This window comes from Papio anubis, chromosome 1 (assembly GCF_008728515.1).
Source record: "Papio anubis isolate 15944 chromosome 1, Panubis1.0, whole genome shotgun sequence".
Classification (NCBI taxonomy): domain Eukaryota; kingdom Metazoa; phylum Chordata; class Mammalia; order Primates; family Cercopithecidae; genus Papio; species Papio anubis.
Window position 1 is genome coordinate 92,689,183 of NC_044976.1, and position 25,066 is coordinate 92,714,248.

General features: G+C 46.6%; 1 protein-coding gene and 1 pseudogene across 2 annotated transcripts in view; one reads left to right on the forward strand and one right to left on the reverse strand.

Annotated features, from left to right (window-relative positions):
* Positions 1 to 25,066, reverse strand: part of ABCA4 (ATP binding cassette subfamily A member 4) — a 128,400-nt gene that overhangs the window by 44,422 nt on the left and 58,912 nt on the right. The window contains exons 14-24 of the mRNA XM_021921000.2: positions 23,167 to 23,389; positions 18,906 to 19,127; positions 17,418 to 17,622; positions 13,889 to 13,954; positions 11,023 to 11,112; positions 9,147 to 9,321; positions 6,808 to 6,939; positions 5,519 to 5,658; positions 4,944 to 5,081; positions 3,408 to 3,601; positions 1,646 to 1,730 (exon numbers count right to left, since the gene is read on the reverse strand). Of these exons, the coding sequence (XP_021776692.1) occupies positions 1,646 to 1,730; positions 3,408 to 3,601; positions 4,944 to 5,081; positions 5,519 to 5,658; positions 6,808 to 6,939; positions 9,147 to 9,321; positions 11,023 to 11,112; positions 13,889 to 13,954; positions 17,418 to 17,622; positions 18,906 to 19,127; positions 23,167 to 23,389 (1,670 nt within the window). The remainder of the gene's footprint in view (positions 1 to 1,645; positions 1,731 to 3,407; positions 3,602 to 4,943; positions 5,082 to 5,518; positions 5,659 to 6,807; positions 6,940 to 9,146; positions 9,322 to 11,022; positions 11,113 to 13,888; positions 13,955 to 17,417; positions 17,623 to 18,905; positions 19,128 to 23,166; positions 23,390 to 25,066) is intronic.
* On the forward strand, positions 1,618 to 2,837 carry LOC103886899 (annotated as a pseudogene). The gene has a single exon (XR_650748.4). The product of XR_650748.4 is annotated as a 60S ribosomal protein L21 pseudogene (transcript).

Consider the following 25,066-nt stretch of genomic DNA (forward strand, 5'->3'; position numbering starts at 1 on the left):
AAAACACAACTCTCAGAAAGCAGCTCTCAGACTTGAGGACACCCAGTAGGTTCTTTTCTTTTATTGTTGTTTAAAAAATGATCCATATGAAGGGATTTCATGGCTTTCAACCAAAATCCTTCTGCCTAGCTGGATTGGAAGTCTTCTTTATGTCAAATCTGCAAGTTGGACTTGATTGTCTTTAGCTCTGGGATGACTTCATACGGAGGCTGGAGAGTCCTTTATGTTAAGGAAGCAGCTCTGCCCTAATCGCTCTCCAGGGGTCATGTTCATTGTTCTCTTAGGAAGGAAATTGAACCCAAAGCTGCTGGATTCCCAGGAATTGTGTCTTAGGCATGTGTCAGCCTTTCCAGAAGTAGCTCTGTAGGTCAGCAGGGCTTTGGGCATCTGGGAGGGAGGTCCGTGAGTGTGTGTGTGGTGTGTGGGTGTGTTTGAGTGAAAGGACTTTCAAGGAGCTAACTGAGGATTAAATGATTTTCCCTGTCTTATTTGAGGCCTAACTATGGACTGCATTTCCCACCATTCACGGCATCCCGATTCTATACAAAGAAAATCTTCATTTAGAAATAAAGTAATTGAAAAAAAAAAAAAGAATCATTCAGCCACTCAGGCCTTGTTTCCAACCCAGTTTTGGCAAATCACAGTAACTTAACATATTAGTATTAATTTAAAACAAATATAAACTTCTTGACCAAGATTCAGAGAGTGGGGCGATAGATAACCACAGGAAGGCAGGCTAGGAGGAAGACCCAGAAGTGTCATCCTAAAAAGATGTTTTCTGTTCCTCACAGGGTCTCTCAGTGTAAAGAGAAGGCAGGTGCATGAACCGTGACGACGGCTCTCCGGGCATGTTCCCTCCAGTTGTAATGATCGGACGACACAAACATTGTCCAGTTCTCTTGCTTCACCGGACTTCAATCAGTAAATTCTTAACATTTAGAAAAAGTTTGTGCTAAATAGAAAAATGTGCTTTTTCTTTGATAAGCAGGTACTTTCCCCATTCATTAACTTGTATCAGTACATAAGCTTAGTTTTGCTCCTGTGTGGGAATCTGCTTCTCACATGTTCTCTCACATAGAGAGGGGATAGCCTCTCTACTGCAGCTCCCTGGAGATGGGGGCACCCCTGAGAGCTTCAGTGCATCCTAATTAAAGGGAGACTCACTGGGAAGTTGGGAAGCTGAGGGGAGAATCAGGAGTGTAATAGGAGTGTATGCTATTTCCAGACTTGCCATCCACACATGCAATCTGACTCCCCAAGTTCACTGGAAGAGCCGTGCATCACCATGCTTCCACTAGAGGGCGCCATGTCACACATGTAAAAGAAGCTCTCCCCACACTAAGGAATGTGGCCTGGAGCCAGGGCAGGGAGACCCCAGGAATGAAGGCTTACTAAGGGTAAGAGCAGAGTGTATTCCTAATTAAAGGGAGAGGGCCCTTAGGTGCATGTCTTTTAAAATCCTTTTGGGAATGAAGGAAGGTGGACGAGGAGAAAGAAGCTCAAAGCGAAAGAACAACTGCGTGACCTTGAGAAGTACGCAGTGTTCTCTTTGCTCCCATTAAAATGCATCACAACAGGACACACCCAGCAATAGTGGGAGATGGCTGCCAGACAGGAACCCAAGTATGGCCCGTCCAGTCCTTACCATCCAGGACTTGTTCTGGAGTTAGGTTATCGACGTGGGCTGGACAAGTGGTGGAGAAACTCTTAGACGCGCAGCTGCAGGTCCCCTGCAACAGACAGATGGACAGGATGACTGACAAGATACACATCCCTTCAGTGACAGCCTCTCCCTGATGCTGGCTGCTGTCACTGCCTGCTTTATTTATTTCTCACTGCCAAGTGTAGTCAACACATTTTTTTCTTCACTGTTTAATCTGTTAATTCATCTGAGCATTCTGAGGGTGTAGTCGCTTGATTTTATCCTAGAGTGTGTGAGTCACGCACAGAGAGCAGCAGAACCTCCAAGGGTCCCTTTGGCTTGTCTTCAATTATGTGGCAGCTGTAGGTTCTGCCTGTGGGAGACATTCTGCGCCTCCCTCGCTGTGGATGGAAACAGGAAACCCCAGCAGCAGCCAGACACTTAAACCAGAGGCATAAATAATGTTGCCATGTCATATTCGTGACCATTTGAATGTGAGCGATGCCTGTTCTTAAGAAGCCCAGAGCACATTTATAATACTTTATCTCATTTATCTTCACATCCCTAAGAAGCAGAAGCAGAGGTCATCAGCTTCATTTAACATGTGAAGAAGAAAAAAAAATTAAAAAAAATAAGGAGGGCCTTTCAGCCAGAACCGCCATCTTCCAGTAATTTGCCAAAATGACGAACACAAAGGGAAAGAGGAGAGGCAGCCGATATATGTTCTCTAGGCCTTTTAGAAAACATGGAGTTGTTTCTTTGGCCACGTATATGTGAATCTATAAGAAAGGTGTAGACATCAAGGGAATGGGTACTGTTCAAAAAGGAATGCCCCACAAGTGTTACCATGGCAAAACTGGAAGAGTCTACAATGTTACCCAGCATGCTGTTGGCATTGTTGTAAACAAACAAGTTAAGGGCAAGATTCTTGCCAAGAGAATTAATGTGCGTATTGAGCACATTAAGCACTCTAGGAGCCGAGATGGCTTCCTGAAACGCGTGAAGGAAAATGATCAGAAAAAGAAAGAAGCCAAAGAGAAAGGTACCTGGGTTCCACTGAAGCGCCAGCCTGCTCCACCCAGAGAAGTACACTTTGTGAGAACCAATGGGAAGGAGCCTGAGCTGCTGGAACCTATTCCCTGTGAATTCATGGCATACTAGGTGTTAAAAAAAAAAAAAAAAGACCTCTGGACTGGAAAAAAAATAAGGAGGAATTAAATAATTTGCCTAGGATGACACAGTTTGTCCACTTGGCAGCACAGACATAAAACTGGGTCTGATGTGCTGAAGTGGTCTCCGTTGGTTGGTATATTTTGGCTTCATCATTTTTATGTTATAGCACCCAAGGAGGCCTCCTCTTAGTCTTCACTTACCACTGAAATTCAGGTTTAATTAGGGAATATGAATGTTGAAATGAAAAAAGAACGAAGTTTAACCAATTGCTCTTAGAACAGCCTAACCTTACAAAATAAGACACTCACTTCTACGTTGCACCAAACCACATCTGAAGCTTGGGATCCTGGTGTGTAATCTGGCATGTAATAATTGCAGACCATTTAAAGCTAGTTGTTTCATTTTGGCTAAAGCATCTCTGTAGGAGGAGGCTTCAGAATATGTTCATCGAAATCTTCTGCAAATGGTCCCAGAACAAAGACACTGATTCTGATGACGAGAGCCTGTGTGAGTAGCCCTGTCTGGAGTGGCAGCCCCGTGCTGTGTGCTCCTTCTCACCCAGGCCAGGGTCCTTCCCTGGGCAGACACCTACCTCACTGCCTTTCCTTTGGCTCTGGATGTTTTTCATCTTGCGCACCAAGGTTAAGTACAAGCCCGTGCCAAAGCAGTTCTTCAGGAAAAGTGGGGTGCCTGAGCAGTAGAGCCTTCCCTGGGCAATGATGGCAATGCGATCCCCAAGGAGGTCGGCCTCGTCCATATGGTGAGTTGACATGATGATGGTTCTGCCTGCAAGGTAGGGGCCAGGGCAATCACCAGCCCTGCCCTGGGTTAGGTGTGGTTGGTAAAGGGTGTACAGCAATTTCCTGGCTACATAGTTGCAAAAATCAGGAATTAACTAAAAAAAATCCAAGGGAACTAATTCAGCAGCAAATTCCAGGATATTAGGACAATAATAACTAACATTTCATAGCATCCTACATACTGTAAGGCATTGCCACACACAGTGTCTCTGCATCCAGCATAGGATCTGATTCAAATAAATCTCCATATTAGGGGCTTATGTATTATGGTCAGCATCTAGTGAGTTTCATACATACATTTTCTGGATCATTAAGCTTTGCATTTATATTTATAATCTTCATAAAGAACACACACGTGCATACTCTCCCTAACTGGAGATGTCATTAAAAGGAAACAGCAGGCCAGATGCGGTGGCTCATGCCTGTAATCCCAGCACTTTGGGAAGCCGAGGTGGGCAGATCATCTGAGGTCAGGAGATCAAGACCATCCTGGCTAACATGGTGAAACCCCATCTCTACCGAAAATACAAAAACCATTAGCCGGACATGGTGGCAGGCGCCTGTAGTCCCAGCTACTCGGGAGGCTGAGGCAGGAGAATGGTGTGAACCTGGGAGGCGGAGCTTGCAGTGAGTGGAGATCATACCACTGCACTCCAGCCTGGGCGACAGAGCGAGACTCTGTCTCACAAAAAAAAAAAAAAAATTGAAGAAGAAAACAGCAATGAGGATTCCAGGATGACAAACCCTCAGAGAAAGGCACAGGGCAATGCTGTGTGAGTAGAGTGAGGGGAAAGCTCTGGCTTGATCATGGGGTTGAACCATGCTATTAACCTCTATGAGCACTCAGCTCTGCCTGCTGTGTCTTCCAATCTGAGCCCCTTGTCTGAGAGGTGCCATGACAGAGGAGCCACTTCCATCTGCGGCCATCCTCTGGAGCACCGAATGCCCACCAGGTCACCTTCACACTGGTCCTGAGTGGTCATCTGACAGCTATGGAGCTTCTAGGTATGTTTGCAGGTGACCTGGGTCCCCATGGTCAGAGAGGACTTTCACCTAGAGTAGCATCCATCATTTCAGACAGAAGGGCTGCAGGTCGAGAGAATTTTCTAAAATATTTTTGGAAATAGGTTGCCTCATCAATGATTCCCTGTTTATATTTTTAAAAACCTCAGGAGGCTTTAGTTGGAACTTAGATTCACCAAGTCACTGACAAACCCCCTTCTAAGTGTAGCCATGGTGGTTCCTGTACTCAGCTATGCCAGGTGAGAGAGTGGGGACCACAGGTAGAGCCACAGTGAGAGCCCAGGAGACTGAGCAGTGGCTGTTACCTGAGCGATACTTCAGGAGCAGGTCCCAGATCGAGCGTCTTGAGTAAGGGTCCACCCCAGAGGTGGGTTCGTCCAGAATCACCACCTTGGCATCTCCCACAAAGGCAATGGCGACTGACAGCTTTCTCTGCATGCCACCTGGAGGCACAAGAAGGATAGGAGAGTTAAGGGACTGTGGAGGGTGGGGACGAGAAAGGCCCAGGGCCAGTGGCATTGTGGGGGCACCCTAATCCAGCAGCGGTTTGATGCTGCCTCTTAGATGTTCATAGCATTCAAAGCCCTAATACTGTTGAGGCTTTGTAAATGCAGAAAGGGCAACCATCGCCTCCTTGGATCAGACCCTTTGAAGACTGTTCAAACACATCAACCTCAGGACAAATAAAACCCAGGCTGCTGTGAGACACTGCTCTGCAGGGATAATGCTCTGGGGGCTGCTCTTAGATTTTTTGGGTAACTTCACAGAGGTGTTCCCACCCTTAGAAGCTCTCCTGCTCCAAGCCTCCCCTGCCTCCTGGGTGCACTGGGAAGTCATGGATTTGCCATCTGTGGCCCTGTCTCCATCCAACTCCCAGCACCTGATAGATCCTGAGCCTCTTCATTCCGCTTGTGGTGGAGGCCTGTGTCCTCCAACATGGCCTCCATCTCCAGCTGGGCCTCCTCCCAGGACTTTCCTTTCAGCTGGGCATAGAACAGTATGTGCTCAGCCACCGTGAGGCTAGGAGGACGGGACAACGAGAAAAGCAATGGCTCAGCACTTCCACTTCTAGCAGCCGATCTTACAGAAATAATTGAGGACAAGTATTCTTGATTTAGCAATCAAGATGCTCACTGCAGTGGTGTTTATGATACAAAACAAAAATAGCAGACCCTGCTTAAATAGCTAATAAGAGGATGGCTTACATGGTTCATTCATACAATGGAATAGTCTGTAAATATTAAATATTATTTTATAGAAGAATATGTAATGACATGAAAGATGTTCATGATATCTTATGTTTAAAAAAGCAATCCTTTTTTGAAAAAAATGTCAGGTTATAAAATTGTATGCATAGTTTTACTATTCTTTATGATTTTAAAGTATATGTATTTATCTATCTATACATGTATAGGAGAAAGTTCTAAAAACTTATATACCAATATGTTAACAGTGGTTATCTCTGAGTAGTGAAATTACAGGTGACTTTTATTTTCGATTTTTTGTTTACCTATATTTCCTTCCTCCCTCCTTCCCTTTCCTTCCTCCTTCCCCTTCCCTTTTCTTCCCTCCCCTCCCCTCCCTTCATCCCCTCCCTCTCTCCCTTTCTTTTTTCCTTCACTCCTTCCTTCCTTCCTTCCTTCTTCCTCCTTCCTTCCTTTCTTACTTCCTTCCTTTTCTTCCTCCCTCCCTCCCTTCCTTTTTTTTCTTTCACAATGACTATGCATAGCTTCTTAGATAAGAAATAAAAGATACGTTATTGGGGGAAAAAAGTAACTGAAAAGCCCCCTGAAAAGTTTGCCTTTCATGCCGTGGCTTACACAGGAAAAAGGAACAGTGGTCCTCCTGTCTTTGGTCCCTGAAAGGAAGTACTTCAGGGCTGCAGAAGGGGCTCGGGGATCAATCAGCTGCTCTGTCAGAGTGAAGGCAGCCTCACCCTTCTGAGGGGGGAGCCCTCAGCTCTGAGCAGCAGAGCCAGAGTCCCATATTCTGAGGGACAATTCTCACTGCAAGTAGGACAAAGGACCTTAAACACGGGGGAAACCAAGTAAGAGTCTGTATCTCTGCCTGTGCCCAGGCCCAGCACTCCTGAGCTGGGCTCTAGAAAAGTGTGCTGGGGGCAGAGGTGAGGAGACGGGATGGGGAGGTCTCAGTTCCTGCGTTGCTTACTGGTGGAACAGGATGTTGTGCTGTGGACACATGCCAAGGCTCTGCCGGATTGCATCCAGGCTGGTTTCAATGTCCCTTCCCCCAACAAGCACAGTCCCAGAGGTTGGTGGCAACAGACCCGTCAGGATGGACCTGCGGAACACAGGAGTCAGTGGCAGAAGAGATGGCCTTTAGCAACATGCCTTAGGAGGGCCGCCCCACACCGTGTTCAGTGAGAACTCTCACTGGATTCCTGCCTGAGCTGTCAATCAAACCCAAACTGCTATTAACTGTGGGGCCCCCTTAGCACCAGCGTGTGCATCCAGGCCCTAATGCAGAGGGCCACCTCGGTCGTCCTTCTCTGCTACTTATTTCCTGGGGCTCCCAGGCCAACGCTGAGGGCCTCTGGGATTCCCAGCCTCAGAATGTTCATGTGCAGTCACAGGTATCCCCAGCTCAGCCATCACGGAGCCTGGTGTTCGAGAGGATCAATAAAAGGTGTTTGGTGCATGACTCAAGGCTTTGCCTCGTGGGTGAGCAGTCATGGCTATTGGAAAGCCAGGTGTCATCATCATAAAGCCAGGAAAGGTCTTGATGAAGGCGATAACTAAGCAGTCCTAGGTATTTGTTGATTAACTGATGGAAGCCAGGCATGGGAATTACCACCATCAGTATTAGCTTTGGATCCAAAACATAAAAAGCCCAAGAGCAACGGTGGGCATTTTTTTTTTTTTTTTTTTTTTTGTAAAATGGGAACTATGACTCCCATGTCCCTAGGTTGTTGTAAGGCTTAAATGAGTTAATACACTTACAACATTAGAACAGAGCCAGCATAAAGTAAAACTCAAAAATATGATCACCGTTAGTATTAAACATTGTTTTAACCCCCGGGGGAAGTTGCATGTCAGCAGCTGATGAAGTAATGTGTTTGCCTTTGCGGAGCCCTGGGGTGCTGGACTTTGCTTCCAGCTCTCTGACCCTATCAGTTAGCATGGAGAGACATCAGATGGATGCAGGACCGCCACACCCAGCTCTGTCCCTGAGTTCTGATACCATCTCAGGCTATCTGAACTTGTCCTGATGGAGAAGCTGAAATCTCCGCGGATCAACCACTAGAGGGAAACAGAACCAAATAGAATGGCACCGGCCGCACATTCCATTCACACTGAACCGCCCTAGAGAACATTCCATCACAGGGTGTACACACTGCTGTTCCTTCCTGGGGCTCTCCAAAGGACGTGAAAACTGTGTCACGTGGGTTCACTGCCCCCTGCGAGGTCCATGTCTGCTGCTGCTTGAGAAACTATGGCGGGCCCTGTTCTCCTCTCAGCAGATGGCGCTCGGGTTCCTTGGAGGAGAGTGGGACGCCTGCGGAGCTGACAGGTCCACGCAGAGCCCTTCGCCTTCCGTGCCCTGACCTTCTGTTGCCAGGCGGTTACTCCACAGGCCCCTCTAGAGACTGATTTTTTTTTTTTTTTTACTTTCTCCAGAACTACCACTAACCCTCATCAGCTGATGTTGAAGCCTGCCTAATGATCGGCAGGAAAAGGAATTTTCCTTGAAAATAGCAGGACTCTGCCTGGTGTGGTGGCTCATGCCTGTAATCCCAGCACTTTGGGAAGCTGAAGTGGGCAGATCACCTGAGGTCAGGAGTTTGAGACCAGCCTGGCCAACATGGTGAAACCCTGTCTCTACTAAAAAAAAAAAAAAAAAAAAATACAAAAATTAACTGGGTGTGGTGGTATGCACCTGTAGTCCTACCAACTTGGGAGGCTGAGGTGGGAGAATCGCTTGATCCTGGGAGGTGGAGGTTGCAGTGAGCCAAGATCACACCACTGCACTCACCACTGCACTCCAGCATGGGTAATGGAGTGAGACACTGTCTAAAAAAAAAAAAAAAAAAAAAAAGAAAGCAAAGCAAAGAGAAAGGAAATAGGGAAATAGCAGGACTCAATACTTCGGTGCACGTGATGACAGTGGCCATCACTTGATCACCACCATGGACTGTTGGGATGGGGGAAAGACTCAAGGTGTGAGAAACAAGAGGCAACCGAGGTGCCTGGCTTTTGCCCCCACTGAGCCATGACAACTCGGTGGCCTCAGGAAAGTCACTTCAACTCTCTGAATGAATGTCCACTTCCCCGGCACACAAAAGGGGCAATAAACTTATTCTACCTCCCCCTCAAGAGAATACATATGAGTGAGCTTTGAATACTGCAGCAAGCTTTTACACATTCTTGGGGCCACAAATGTTTGTTACTAAACTTTGTGGGAAAGAGGAGACAGCCGCTGACAGGGAAAGACTAAGCCAGGAAATGACAGGCTAGCACGGCAGCCAGCTTCTCTGCTGGAAGACTCACAAGGTGGTGGTTTTCCCTGCTCCATTGTGGCCGAGGAATGCGGTGATCTGGTTCTCGTAGAAGGTGATGTTCAGACGGTCCACAGCTGGCCGGCCATAGGGCTCAAAAATCTTCACCAGATTCTTCACACATACCCCAGGAACCCACCCTGGATGCTCACGTTCAAAGAAGGAGTCTTGGGGGAAAATAATGAACATGATGTAAACATAATGCCTAATTACACGGCCCCAGGGCTTTTTCTCCAGACCTTGTCTTCTGCCTGTAACATCACCTGCCCCTGTAGACTGCAGAATAATAATAGTAATAATAGCATCAAACATTTATATAGCACCTCCTATATGCTAGGCACTGCTTCAACTGCTTTACACAAATTACCTCAATGTACTTTCATAACGGTCCTAAGGTGTAAACATTTATTAGGCACATTTCCATAGCCGAGGAAACCTCAGACACAGAGACATCAACTCTCCTATTAAGGACACATAGGCATGAGTGGCAGAGTCGGGATTTGAACCCAGAGCCCATGCTCATCAGAGTGCACTCACTGTCTATAGGGAGAGTTGGCCCCAAGCTCAACCTTGGTCCTAGGCCCTCATTGCCAACAGTCCATGGGGCATTTCCTCATGAATTTCTGGAAGCGGCTTAGGCTCTTCATCTTCCCAAAACAACGTCTGCTTTCAGACTCTCCCATGACCTTTTCTGGACCGCCATTCTCCTAGTCACCTTGGCTTGAATCTTTGAGTTGACTTTGACTAAGGCTTCTTGCTCCTCAGAACTCCCAGAGTTTTCCAATTAGGTGGGTAGGGCAGTCCATGCCTCCCCATCACCATCCCTCAAATCCCACTCCCCTCCTTCCTCCTCCCATGCCCCCTCCACTGCAGACCCTCACCTAGTGCTCTCACTTCTCCCTGACCTCCCGTCTCTCACTGCTTCATTTCACCCTATATGGCACAGCTTAATTTGTCATCTTAATACTGTAGCTCTAAGCATTTGTTTCCCTAGGGGGAGAAATTCCACTGTTTCTTCTGTCTGTGCCGCCTGGTCTTGGCTGCAACTGAGGTGGAATCAGTCCCCAGCCTCCTGATTTCAGCCTCGACTTTCCACTGTGGGAGGAGGATCTGCCCAGAGGCATGGTGTACTGCAGTGGGCAGTGGTGGGCTGGAGGGATAAAAGCCAGACCCTCTCCTGCCCTGTCAGGCAGAGCCCGGGGGCTGTGCTGCCTGTCTAAACCCAGAGCATTTTGGCCACAGAGAAATGCATATGCTTAGGGAATGAAAAGCCTTGGGAAAAATACAGAACTAGTTTAAGAGAGAAGATGAGGGCAGCAAAAGCCAGGAAAAACACAACTTGTAAACCTGGGCCATCAGTTTAGGGATTATTAGGTAACTTCCACTGTCAGGAAAGGCTTCTGATGGTTTCAATGAATGGCCTTCTAGATTTGTAAGCCGTAAGTGAAGTGTAGTCAGCTCCCCTGGAGTCTCTTTCCCCCTGGACACAGAAGCATTTATTTTTGTCTTTCCTTATAGCTCATATCCGCTTTAAGTCCCAGTGACCAAAGTTATTGTTCTTGCTAAATCCTCGGAAGTCAGCACATTTGTGCAACCCACTTGGGATTTGCCTAACAAGGGCACAGGCACACTACATAGTTGGTATTTGCTTTCTCCAGGAAATATGCGCTAATGTCTGGGCTGAACCATTCATTCCACACACATGCAGATGGACCTCTGAGAAGCGATCTGGTTTAACACTTGTCAACAGAGAGAGTCAGTTTCCTGGGCTTCTTTCCACCCTTGCCATGAGATGTTTTGCTCTGGCCCTCTGCAGTGCTTAGAGCCTTTTCCTCGCCTCTGCTGTGCATTCTTTATTGGGGTTTTACCGTGTATTCCTTCTGGGTGTTCCGGATCCTCCGTTTCCTCTGTTAGGGGCTCGGTCTTTTCCAGGGCTCTTTCTTCTCTGGTTGAACACCCTGCACCAATCAGAAGCCAGTGTTACTCTACCTCCGGGAGCTGAGAACCAGCAAAGGCAGGAAAGGAGGGGAGAGGTACGGGGAGCAAATGAGTTTCCTAGCCAGCCTCTGACCTGCTTTAGGGCTGTGAGGTACTCAAGCATGATCGCACAATCTTTGCCAGTCCCAGAGGAAGATTTGTAACAGGAGCTTCAGACTTGGAGAGTTTCACCTCCTCCTCTCAAGGTGCCAGGAGGAGCCCACAGTTTCAGAAATTGTGATTTTTAAAAAATTAAGAAAACCAGTTTTGAATTTGAAATGAGTTAATTTTCTTTAGCCCACCACTGGTCCATTTTACTTCAATCCAAAACATGTGAAAGTCATGGCGAACCTTGAGTAAAAGTCTATTCAGGGGCCAGATGTGGTGGCTCACCCCTGTAATCCCAGCACTTTGGGAGGCCAAGGCCGGCAGATCACAAGGTCAGGAGTTTGAGACCAGTCTGACCAACATGGTGAAATCCCGTATCTACTAAAAATAAAAAAATTAGCCGGGTGTGGTGGTGCTCACCTGTGATCCCAGCTACTCAGGAGGCTGAGGCAGGAGAATCACTTGAACCCGGGAGGTGGAGGTTGCAGTGAGCCAAGATAGCGCCACTGCACTCCAGCCTGGGCGACAGAGTAAGACTCTGTCTCAAAAAACAAAAACATAAACAAAGTCTATTCAAAGTGCTATGACAGCCAGCCAGCTTAAACTACAGCTTGAGAAATGGTTTACCTGAGAAATTCACCTAGATGGGCATTTAAGTATCTTGGAATTAACACCAGGGTTGAGCCTGGTGATGGTATTAATACAAGCCTGGACAAATTGTGAAGTGTGGTATAAACGCACACATTGCACACACACACACACAGACACAGACACTTTTTGGCAAACTTGGCATTTGGTTTAAAAAGACATCAGGACATCCTGGAAGGGGAAGAGAAGCAGAAGGACCAGTCAGTCTGCCAGACAGGAAGGCAGGGACAGGAGGAAACCACTGTCACCAAGCATCCAAGGGCTCTCGGCCTCAAGTGCACACACAAAAGCAGGGCGAGATTTCTCAATGCAACAGCCACCCAGGGCCCCTCTGTCCCCTGCCCTCTGAAAACGTGCAGGAAGTGTGCTGGAGCGGCAGGTAGTGGGCCTGGTGGTCAGGGACCTGCCGCCTCTAGTACTGTTCTTCTACTTCTGCTTCCTGAAGGACTTTTGAATCTATGCCCCACGGTTCCTTTGATCACTTTACTAGCTATCAAACTGCACAAATAGGTAATGAAATAGCAAGAGGAAACATCCTCTTAAAGAGTTTAATCACTGGCATGAGTTTCCTGCCAGGCAATATATGTGCAAGTTCCAGATTTTGTCCCAAGTGACCAATGGGGGAAGATACTGGCTGTCTCCTGGGCTCCATTTTTTATTTTTTAATCTGTGAAAGGAGGGAGGTTGGGTAGAGACCCTCAGCTCTTTTCTGGTTTTGGAGAGTTTTAGAAATCCATTTCAGTCCAGCCTATGAGACAGGTGAAAAATATTTGCCTCCCGTTGGCAAACATATTTGTGATTCACTTTTGAAGGAGCATATTTTTCGTATGACTTCTTTTTTTCCTAAGAGGCAGAGTATCTGTTGGGATTGTAGAGAAAAAAAAAAATGCCCACAAGCCCTGATATACATTGACATTAAAAACATTCTAGGAATACACCCCTGTGCTGAAATTTTTCATTTATTATATGATAATTTTATTATAGTAAACAATTAACAAGTTTATAGGTAGACAAGATGAATAAGCCAATACAATGAAAAAATCCTGAGCTGTTAAAGTGCTGTTTGTTTGACCCAGTGAAAACAAAAGCAAAAAACAAAAGAAAAAAAAAAACAAAAAATCCTGGCCAAGCCTTTTAAAGGCCCTAGACTAATCCCCTAGAGAAAACAAACATCAATCTCAGTGCTTACAGGGTAAGTCCTGGCCCAGGCCCAATAATACAAAGTAAAGAACAGGTAGGTGAGCAACAAACAGATGGGAGAGTACTTCCTTCGCTTGCAGAACCTCCCAGCTCTAGGGGAGCCCCCCACCGCTCACACTCTGGAATTTCTTTGCTTTCTCAAACCTCACAAAAGAGTCTGTTTTTCCCTGCTTCTAGAACTTTCTCTAGTTAGGCCTCCAGTTTGGTTCAGTAGTAAAGGCGCCTTTTACCTAAGATGTGTTGTGGGCAAATGCCCTTTCAGCCTTCTTCCCCACCCCTAAGAAAGATCAACACCAGGAGAATCTGAGGCATTACGGTGAAGATCAACAGCTCTGCCTCAGCCCCAGGGGGCGTCTGCATCTTGGGAGAATAAACTTACTTATATTTGGAAAAGGCAGAGAAGAATGAAAAGGCACGAGGAAGGCAGTGGGAGACGAATGCAAAAGTTCCTTCATGATTCCCTGGATTTCTGCTTTATACTGAAAAGCTGCAAAAGTTCTTTGAACCCTGAAGTGGCTTGGCCTTTTTTAAATAGGGCACTTTAGTCTACTGGACAAAGTGTCCAGGACACAGGGCTTTATCCATGATCAGCCATTCATGATCACACAGGGCCCAGCGACTCATGAAAGGTGGGCTCCCAGACGCTGCAATGCCTATCAAGGGGCAGAGTCCCGGAAGGCAGCTGACTCATCAGGAATCACACCGTTTACATAGAGGGCCACCTCTGTGACCCATGTGCATCCTGCACAGAGCCCAAGGAGCTGATTTCAAACATTCAGATTTGTGTTTTAAAGGACTCACCTTCACCGCCAAGCCAATACGACTCTTGCAGAAGAAAGTACCAAGGAAGCGGGGTTCCATAGTCTCCTAAAAATAAAAACAAATAAACAGAGAAGGTCGAAGGAGTCTCCCTATCCTACCTTACCGCAGTTCTATAAGATCCAGAGTTTATCTACCTCAAATTGTAACTACAGATATTTGTAGTTATCATTACACGGCTATTCTCAGGCTCCTAGAAAGACTTCTCCTTCCAACATATTTTTATCCACACGGTCATATTTTTGGGGTGTTATAAGCAACAGCAAGACCAATAATCTTGGTTGACATTAGTTTTCCAAAAAAATGTTTCATGAGATTATTAAATCAAGTCCTTTTCCAGGAGTCAGATAATAATAATGGTGATCATCACTAACATGTACTGGATATTCTTTCTGTGGCAGGCATTGCTGTGAGTGCTTTCCATGTGTTAAATAATTTAAACCTCAAAACAATCCCAGGAGGTAGGTAGTAATATTATCCTTGTGAGAAAGGAAACTGAGGCACACGGAGCTTGAGCCATCTACCCCTGGTCACAGATAGTTGCCCCTGGTCACAGAGAGTTAAACAGAAATGTAGGAATTCCAACACAGGTAATCCAGTTCTAATGTCACTGTTTTTATCTCTACACCCCCACCCCTCATTCTGCTGGATCCACCAGGGTTCCAAGAAAAAGACCCCCAAATTTCTAGTCCAGTTCTCTTTGAAAGTTCTGCTCCCTACAAAATGTTGATTTTGTAGAATCATGGTCTCAGCTTTTTTTAAGAGTTGCCATATGTTTCATGGCCTTTGCTGCCATTGAACTGTCTATTCCTCGGGGCAGGTCTGGATCTTTATCTCCACTGCTCTATTCCCGGAACTTGGCCCTGCTGAGCCTCACACACATGTGCTGCTCAGTAAATAGCTGGTGAATAAATGAAAGCTTTAGCTTGGCTAAAATAAAACTTTTGAATTATGCACAAATTTCAATTTTAATCAACTAATTTTCATCTATTATATTTCTTTCCAACAGTCTAGTAGGATAGAAAAAACAGACTAAGTTCAAGTGTCTTGTTCAAAGTCACCGTCATGGGTTGAATCTGGTCTCCCTCCAAAAAGATATGTTGGGGTCTGTGACATAATACAAAATATACTTGGTCTTTGTTCCCAGCTCCTGTGCAGGGCACAGATCTCCTAAAACCCTTGGAATTTCCTGGCAGAAAGGAGTGTCTTTTTTTATTCATAATGAGCCCCTTCCTCCACCACATCTGAGTTTATGCTAATGATGTGACTCAGGGTAGAGCCCCAAGATAGCTGCAGTTTCTTGGGACTGGTCGCCAGAAAGACCACCCATGTGAAGAATGGAACTTTCAGTCCCAACCCTCGACCTCCAGACATGTGAAGAATGGAACTTTCAGTCCCAACCCCCAACCTCCAGTAGGGGAGTAGGGAGCTGGAGACAGGGTTATGAAAACTCTTGAACAACAAGATTTGGAGAGCTTCTAGGTTGCTGAACACTTTGAGGTGCTGGGAGGGTGGTGTGTCTAGAGAAAGCATAGAAGCTCTGCCCCCAATCCCATACCGTGCTTCTCTTCCATGTGGCGGTTCCTGAGCTATATCCTTCATTTTAAAGCTGTGATTGTAAGTACAGGACTTTGGCAAAAGTGTGGGTAGCCTGGGCACCACATTTCCAGCTGGCATCTGAAGAGGGGCAGTCTTATGGGACTGAACCCTTGGGGTCTGTGTGAATTCTGGATAGTGTCAGAATTCAATTGAATTCTTGGACAACCCATTAATATAGGAGAATTGGTTGGTGCCAAAACAACAACAACAACAAAAACCAAAACACACATTTGGTGTCAGAAATGGTGTCAAGAAAAAAGACACCAGAGCGCTAACCCCAGGTACCTCATAATGTGGCCTTGTTTAGGAACAGGGTCATTGCAGACGTGATTAGTTGAGATGAGGTCACATGGGAGCAAGGTAGGCCCCTAATCCAGTCCAGCTGATGTCCTTATAAGATGGCCATGTAAGACAGGGAGAATGCCATGTGCAAATGAAGGATCAGAAGGGTACATCTACAAGTCAAGGAGTGGCCAAGCACCTATAGGTTTCGGAGGGAGCATGGCCCTGCTAACACCTTGATTGTGGACTTCTAGCCTTCAGAGCTGTGAGATATAAATGGCTGTTGTCTAAGCCGCCCAGTTAGTGGTATTTTGTTATGGCAGCTCTAGTAAACGAATGCACCCATGCCACTAGGATGCAAACCCAGGCCTCCTGACCCAGTCTAGAGGCCTTCCTCCTATTGAGGGTGGCTGCCTACCTATTTCTGCCAACAAAGGCTACCCTGAGATGATCTGAGAGCTGTGGGTTTGTCCCTCCTCATGGACTGGACCAGCCTCACCGTCCCTTGCCTGCTCTTGGCTACAGCATCAAGAGCCAGGCATGGCTGCTATAGCACAAGAAGGCTGTCGGCTGACTTGGAGACCACTCAGATGAAGGTGAGGCGGCTCTAGTGAGCAGAAAATGCTAATTTGAAGGAAAATTTGATTTTCTACCAAGTAAATACACGACTGCAAACAGCCAATTTACAAAAGATGATTTTCCATGCTACAGATTAATTAGATATTTATTCAGTGCCACCAAAGGTCAGGCACTATTCTGGGCACTGGGACTGCCACAGTTAACAAAATAGACCACGTGCCTGCCCTCTGGGCTCATTTCTACTAAGGGCAGAGAGTCAGTAAATACATGCATAAGATACATCATCATATCAGATGGTGAAGAATGTTCCCCAAAATAAAGTAGGGTAAGGGGACGGGAACCCTGAAGGAATGTTGTTTATAGAGCCATAGATATGTAGATCTCTTCAGTCTGGAAAGATCCCTGTGATAATGTGACATTTGAACAAAGACCTTAACAAAGTAAGGAAGCAAGCCTGCAGATATGAGGGGCGGATTGGGGGCTCGGGGGAGAGAAACGTGCTTCTGGCATGAGAACAGCAGGTGGAAAGGCCCTGAAGAGGAAATGCACTTGGTGTATTAAACAGTCAGTAAGGAGGCCGACGTGGCTGGAGCAGAGGAACATGGAGGAGAAGGGAAAATCATGAGATGAGGAAGAAAGTTGGAGGCCAGATAATGAAGCATCTTGGAGGCCAGGATTGAGACACCGGGTTTTACTCTGAACAAGAGGAAAAGCCAGTGGAGGCATTTGACAGAGAGGGCTGACACCATATGACCTTGATTCTGAAAGGATCTCCCTGAATACAGTGTGGAAAATGGACTGATGCGAGGTGGTAGTGCAAGGAAGAGGCTGGGATTGGGAAGGTTGGGTGGTGACAGGAGATCAGATTCTGGATTTGTTTCTCAAGTAAAGCCAGTAGGATTTGCTGGTGGATTTTTGACTTCTAGATTTAAACTTCAAATGCTGGTTCTGACAAAGAGCTTGGAAGCAATGAAATTTAAACTAGATGAATGGAGAGAGCTGGGGATCTGAAGAACTCAATTACCTTTACCCTATAGAGGGGGATGCTTACCTGGAAACACCTGGTCAAGGTACCAAGCGAGTAAGCCGTAGACAGCAGCATCAAGGAGCATCATCTGCATGGACATCAGGAAGCTGAATTCGTCCCCTTCCGTGGGACTGTTCCCGATGTTGCTCCACTGCAGCCCCAGGCCTTGCTCTTCAAAGCGAACCAGGTACTCAGTGCCAAATCCAAATGCCACCGGAGACAGCAGGCTCTGCAGTGAGGCAGAGAGGGCACAGAAAATGAGCAGTGCCTTTTATCCAATGCAACAGCACCCAGATGCCCTCAAGGTAGAGGGGAGGGCCAAAAGAGGGTCCCCATTGCCTCCCAGTGTAAGGTCACCTCAGGAGGGGTGAAGGCAGTCTTTCTCTAGACAGCTAGGGGGAGTTCAGAGTGTCTCTCTGCAAACAAGAGAGTCTCTAGCTGTACAGTCACAAAACACATGAAACAATTCTCAGCCCAGCCCTAACCTACAGTTGCGAGACCTATAGCTTCCTAGTGATCTATGTACCCAAGAAAGTGGCCTCAAAGTTCCATCTGCCTACTCAAGGATTACCAAAATAGCCCAGCTCTGCCCACAGAGGAGTCATAAAGATTTCTTGCCACTAATCCATTGTGATCATTTTAGAAAATTGGGTGCTATAAATGGCAGCGATTGATTTCTTATTTAACCTAAGAAATGAAAGGCAGATGCCCTGACACCTCTGGAGCCTAATAAGTGTGAGTCGTGAGAACAAGTCAGACTTTCTGTCTTTTCCCAGCGAGGGCAGGTGGTCATCCCTTCTCGACTCTACAGCACAGAGACAGGGAGACTCCGGAGGACGAGGGGAACTGCACCCTCCAGGGCCAGAGGCTGATTAGAGGGTGGAAATGGCCCATTTGAAAACAATTAGAGAAAAGACAGTGCTCTTTGTCTGGGTCTGGGAATTGTGAACTAGGAAGTTTCTCAGGCCATCAGAAGTCAGTTTCTGGAGTCCTCTCCTGGCCGGCAAGCCTGACTCTGTGGACAGTCTCATTTCTGCACTTCTTTCTGCAAGCACTCGTAGAGCATGTTAAAGTTACTTGTGGAAATACTCCAAGTTTGTTCTGAAGCAAAACAAAAACTTTTAATTAATGGAAACATCTCTTTAGACAGAGAGTAAAGTGGCGAGCTCCTTCCCTTCTGATTCTTCTCAAAGAGTGGGAAAGGAAAACCAGTGAAATGCGCTGCTAGCTCTCTCTTGTGAGTAAACCAAGGGACCCATGAGTTGAACTGGTTTTTTAATGACTTTCCAGGGCAGATGCATCAAGCAGGTGTGGTGAGGAGTCACTGTTGCATCGCTCAGGGTGAGGACTGCTCCCACTTTTGCCCCTGTACCTTTTAGCCTCACATGAACCTTTTAACCTTAGGTCAAAGGCAAAGTGGATGCCCTTAAAGGGCAGGCTGGGTCTTCAGGACTGCTACAGACCCTTCCAAGGAAACGTGTCATAGGACAGGGGCCAGCCCAAGGGCCTCACCACAGCCTTCTTCAGCTCAGCGGTCATGCGGTCCTGCCAGGCGAAGCACAGGATGTGTGGCAGGTAGAGGGTGAAATAGATGACGCCACTACAGGCTGCTGCCACACTGGCCTTGGAGAAGAAGGTGCTGAGCAGGAAGCATAGCATGATGGTGGCAGTGGAGAAAGCCAACAAGAACAGGAACAGGATGAATGGGTCGCTGTAATGTAGGATTCTTCCATGCTGAAACCAAGAGGCCACGCGTCAGTAATGCCTGCCCTTGTCCGGACGCCTTCTCACTCTGCCCTAAAGGGCTCTCTCCCACGAGCCTGTTGTTACTGTCTAAATTTCTACAATGCACACTCCATGCGCTGAGTTCCTTTAATCCTGGGAATGCCATTTTCACTGGGAAGAGTAACACATTAGACTCCTATCAGTCATCAGTAATGTTAAAAAAAATTAACTGGGAGACCATTAGGCTGAAACGGCCCCAGCATTCTGTGTTCCTACATCAGCAAACCAAAACCCAACTCAGAGAAAGTTAACTAGTCACAAACTGCCCACTACTTCTAATCAGGCACTTTCCATGTGAACCAATCAAATACTTGCTTTGTTTTTCTTTGTCTTGCTTCCCTATCCCTCAGAGGTGCCCTGAACCACTTGTGATCTGGAGCCTCCTGTGAATCACTGTTTGCTGGAATCAACTCTTTAACATTTTAATGTGCCTAAGTTTCTCTTTTAATAGTATTTATTAAGTGTTAAGTAAGCAAATCCTCGGTGAGAAGAGTGGTAATGTGGAGAAATATGGCTGGGACAAGGGAGGAAGACCTGGGTAGGGCGTCTTGGAGCATCTCCAGGGCCCTGGATAAACCAGGTATATGGGAAACAAAAGGGGGAGATGGGAGGGGACTCCAGAGGAGCTTCAACATTTTGCCTGGGGCCTGGCCTGCCCGATACCATCATCTGTACTTGATTTTCTGAGATTTGCTACCCACACAGGTGAAAACATCAGTAATTAATCCAAATCACTTGGAAGTGGATTGATCCTTCCCATCCATGAATATCACACAAATACATTTCCTAGCACCTGCTGGCAGTATTCAGTAACTTTCACATTAACCAATGAATCAACCACTTTGGCTATGTAGAAAATAGGACCAAACTAGCAACTTTCACTAGGGGAACTGCTATCCAATTGCACTATAGGATAAACTGAGATTGTCAAATATATTAGACCTTCTTGGTTATCCTTTGCTGGAGGCATCCTATGAGGCAGTTTACTCTCTGAACACACAAGTGAGTACACAGAACTCATCCTGTGCTCTTCCCAGGAACATAAAGGAACAAATAGGTCCACGTCCTAAATGAGTTCTGATCAGTTGGCAGTAGTTCGCTGGAGTTTTGGGTTCCTCTCATAGAAAGGAGAGACCGATGGCAGTATCTGTGACGGGCATGCGAGAGCTGAGTGGAAAGAATGTGCCTTTTGTCTGCTGCGGCTGCCATTTCTCCTTTCTGCTCTCCTGCCTGTGGGTACTGACAGAACAGACTGAAAACAGACAAAACAAATGGCAAGGGGGGGGGGGCGGGGCACAGAAGAGACCCATGCTTAACCAGAACCCAAATCAGAGGAAATCTAAATACAAGTCTAGATTAGAACTCAGAGCTCCTGATTTTGTGTGTCACCCACACGCAGCTCCGTAAAAATAAGTCCATGGCTGAACATGTGGCTTTTGGATGGAATCACTTTAAGGTAGTTGTTGCAGTTCTCAGAAGAATGAAATCCATTTCTTTTTTATGTTTATTTTTTTTAGACAGAGCTTTGCTCTGTTGCCCAGGCTAGAGTGCAGTGATACGATATTGGTTCACTGTGACCTCCACCTCCTGGGTTCAAAAGATTATCCTACCTCAGCTTGCTGAGCAGCTGGGACTACAGGCATGTGCCACCACACCTGGCTAATTTTTGTATTTTTAGGAGAGGCGTGGTTTCACCATGTTGGCCAGACTGGTCTGGAACTCCTGACCTGAAGTGATCTGCCCGCCTCCATCTCCCAAAGTGTTGGGATAACAGGCGTGAGCCACTGCGCCCGGCCTGAAATCAATTTCTTTCTTTCTTTTTTTTTTTTTTGAGGCGGAGTTTCACTCCTGTTGCCCAGGCTGGAGTGCAATGCCACGATCTCGGCTCACGGCAACCTCCACCTCCCAGGTTCAAGCAATTCTCCTGCCTCAGCCTCCCTGGTAGCTGGGATTATAGGCACGTGCCACCAGGCCCAGCTAATTTTGTATTTTTAGTAGAGACGGTGTTTCTCCATGTTGGTCAGGCTGGTCTCGAACTCCCGACCTCAGGTGATCCACCCGCCTTGGCCTCCCAAAGTGCTGAGATTACAGGCATGAGCCACTGTGCCCGGCCTTGAAATCAATTTCTTATCCTTGCTCAAAACAAAGTCCCATAAACTTCTAGGACTTCTAGGACCACAAACTTCTAGGACTTTTCACTGACTTAAGCCAGAGGTGTAACTCACTCTGTGACCCTACAGTTTCACCAGCTGTGGCTTCCTCTGATGGCCACTTTTCTTTTTGTTTCTAATAGCTTGAATAACAAAGGGACCTTCCCATTGTCCCTGCTTCCAGCTTCTTTCCTGTGTTGCTGAGGTGGGGAGGAAGACACAAGGGAAAGGTGGGAGAGTCATTCAAAGGAAAACCCTGTTTTGGTGTGGAAAGCTCTGTTTCCGTCATCATTGGAACAATGTTCTAGTTCCCACAAAGAGAAACCCTTTTGTGCATGAAACTCCTGGTGAACGTTTTTTACCTCACATCATGAAAGCTTTGAAGACCTAATGGCCCATTCTTACGAGGGCAGATCTCAATGCTGCTTATCAACAAGGCAGGCAAAGTCTCATGGCTGTTGCTAGTCAGATGTTTACACATTTTTACTCCTTTAATTCTGAGGACACAAACATGTTGGTACTGGGAAAAAGAGCAGACTGAGGGATGGGAAAGAACAAGGGAACCCTAGATGAGGACAAGGGGCTCAGCTCCTCCCCTCATCTCTTAGAACTTTGGTACCCTTTGCAAATGTAAAGCCACATCCAGGTGGGGTCAGGTTGTTTGAGCAGAATGACCTCTACCTTAGCATTTGTTGTGCTAGGACTCTAGCACAGGGCATAACCAAGGCCACAGATCACTGGATCACGGATCCACACTAAAAAGGCAAAACCTTCAGATTTAGTACATTTTACTGTAAGGAGAAAGGGCAAGATTTGGCTTCACTGGAGATGTTTTGTTTGAACAGGATCTGATGGAATATTTGTGGATCAGGTAGGTACCTGATATGGGCCGGCATGGGATGGGAGACACTCAGCCAGTCTGTGGTCACTACACACACTGCCTAGTGTGGTGCAGCACTTCATATCATGATGGGGAAGAAGCAGAACAAGCTCAATCCATCCATCTCCGGAGCCTGCAAAGCCCGAAGTCTAAAAATTATACCAAATTCCATCCAATAAAATATAAAAAATGACCTAAATTTATATCCTTATCATTTAACAAGTACAAACAATCATCTACGGTGGAGGAGCTAAAAACGAAGGATAGCAACATATTGCAAAATAATGTTTCATTTCCAAGTCTAGCTCTCAGAGGAGTTGCGAGTTTGCAGAGGACAGACCAATGGAAGCTGCCTGTGGCTATAAAAACTCCTTATCACTGAGAAAGGATGGACTCCAAATTCCATCCTTTAAAGAGAGAGAGGTCTTGGAGATTTTTCAGGCAGCAGAATGTTTTTTGGTGAAGCCATGTAGGAGGTGACCATGATGGTGATTAGTAAATAATCCAAATCTCCTCCCCTACTGCTACTGGAAAGGCAAAAGCCTTTCCCCATTTCAACTCTAGCCAGTAGTTACAATTGTAAGCCTAGGAAAACACTCCCTGAACTCATTTCTTCTGTGTTTGGAAAGAGAAGACTACTTTAATTACACTATTACCCTGTGCAGGGCTCTGCTAATAGCAGCTTCTCCAGATGGTCGTGGAATGGGACTGGAAAGTCTGTGTGGACCATGGACCCCTGGGCAGGAAGTGGGAGATGGGAGGATGCTGTGATACAGTGGCTCCTTCGGGAGATTTCGTCTCTCTGAGTGTCTCCCACCTTGGCTAAAAGGAAGGACTGGGAAGCTAGATGTCACGCTCTCTTTGGTGGCCAGATGTCTAATACAGGCACATGAACAGGATGAAAGGGAAGAGGAACCAAAGTATTCAAGATTTTCTGGGCCTTCTCCATTTGGCTTACCATGATGAATATCGTCAGGAGGAAGATGCTCATTGACATGATGGAGAAGCTGTCCAGGAACCAGGTACACCAAATCACTGCATTGGAGACACCCTGATTTTTCAAGGTCTCCTTCAGTCTCAATTCCTTCTCCAAGACGATGCTCTTCACAGTCATAGAGACAGAATAGATCCATGCCAGCACCATGAAGATAGGGAAACAGCGGTTCAGGATGATCATGAAACTAAAGCAAGAGGAGAGAAGCAGAATAGTAGAGTGTTCTGTACCTGGTAGATGCAGAATAAATGTTTGTTGAATTAATGTGTTGAGAACAAAGCCCAGATGGAGGGAAATGAAAACAGGAAAACCTCCCCTGGACATTCAATGGGCTGGAATCTTTTAATACATTCCACGTTAGCCCTGAAGCATTATTTTTTGTTTATAGCAGAGTGCTGGCTTTCTGGTTAGCCCAGGTGAATGCTCTGCAAGTAAAATGTGTCAATAAAATTATATCCTCTATGTGAAAGATCTCCCCTGTTTAAGGCCTTGCAAGGACAAGACTGCAGAGTTGATGATGTGGATGGGATCTGAGTAGATAGCTACATGCTGACACCGAAACCCAAGAGTGTGGAGCACTGACAAGGGCAAGTGGTGGTGGTAAGATCAATAACTTGGCTCCCCAAGGGGTCAGCCACCCCAGGACAGTCTGCCCTGGTAGGTCAAACTCTAGTTACACAAAAAGATACACAAAATAACTAATCAGTTTGGCACTTTCAGAAGGCAAATGATCCATCAATAAATCAGTTATCCAACAGACACTGGCTCCACCACCAGTCATGCACAGGTGGACTAGACCCTGGTATATCCACCCGGCAAACAGGGTAGATTTGATATACTGGAATGACTTTGTTGTGAACTTTACACATGTTTTCCCTGTGTTTCATGTGCTAGTAAAGCCCTTGGGATTATTATCTATTGAAAACTGTTGTGTGTTGTCACTGGAAGGGCCCAATTCCACCATGGGAGGGTTTCAGGAAGGGAAGCATACGTTCGTAAAGCCTGCATTTCTGGGACTGGCCACCAGAGGACTCTCCCACACCAAATGACCTAGCACCCTATTGCCTCCCCACACCCACCTCACTTCCCCACGAGCCACTCCCATTCTGATCCCACAGTGGACCTGGGCTTTTGCCCCTGGATCCATTTCCTAGCTCTGCCTATTGTCCAAACCCAAACTAACTGCAGATTGGCCACTGTTATCTCAAGTTTTCTGTAGAGCTGAGGCTAGAAAACCCTTTGGACAGTTATTAAAAGAGGGTTTCCTGTGTCCACACTGAGTTTTAGGTGAACTCAATTGTAGGTGTCTACGGCTGTTTTGGTAGTGTGTCTGACCCCATCTGTAATGACAAATGAGCCCTCCAACCCTGCACCCCGGCCCTTTCTCTACCACCCCCCAAATCCATGTTCAGCGAAACAGTAGGCTGCTTGCTTGGCTTGCTGCTGGTCAACAGATATACAGGCCTGGGATGGAGGTGTCCAGGGAGGCGGGGCTTGAGCTCATCAAACACATTCCTCTGCCTCGTCACTGAGCATACATCATGGAAATGTTAGTTAGGGAAGGGGCTGCATTATTCTAGGGCTCCCAGGAACCAGACCTACTGGCCATGCAGAGTCCAAAATGAATGCTGATGTGGCAATCATCGGGCAAACATTCTGACCAGAACCCTTCCACATGCCAAACATACTATACAGTGGGGAATTTGTCCCCTCCCCGAGCCTCACTTCCCTTGCTTTAATTTTCCCCTTCCCTTTTCCAGCTACAACACCATCTCTTTTCCCTTTCCCACCACTGCACTGACTCATCTGTGCCTGCCTGGAGCTTGGGAGAAGCAGGTTCCTCAGTCAGAGCTCCATGCTCTCC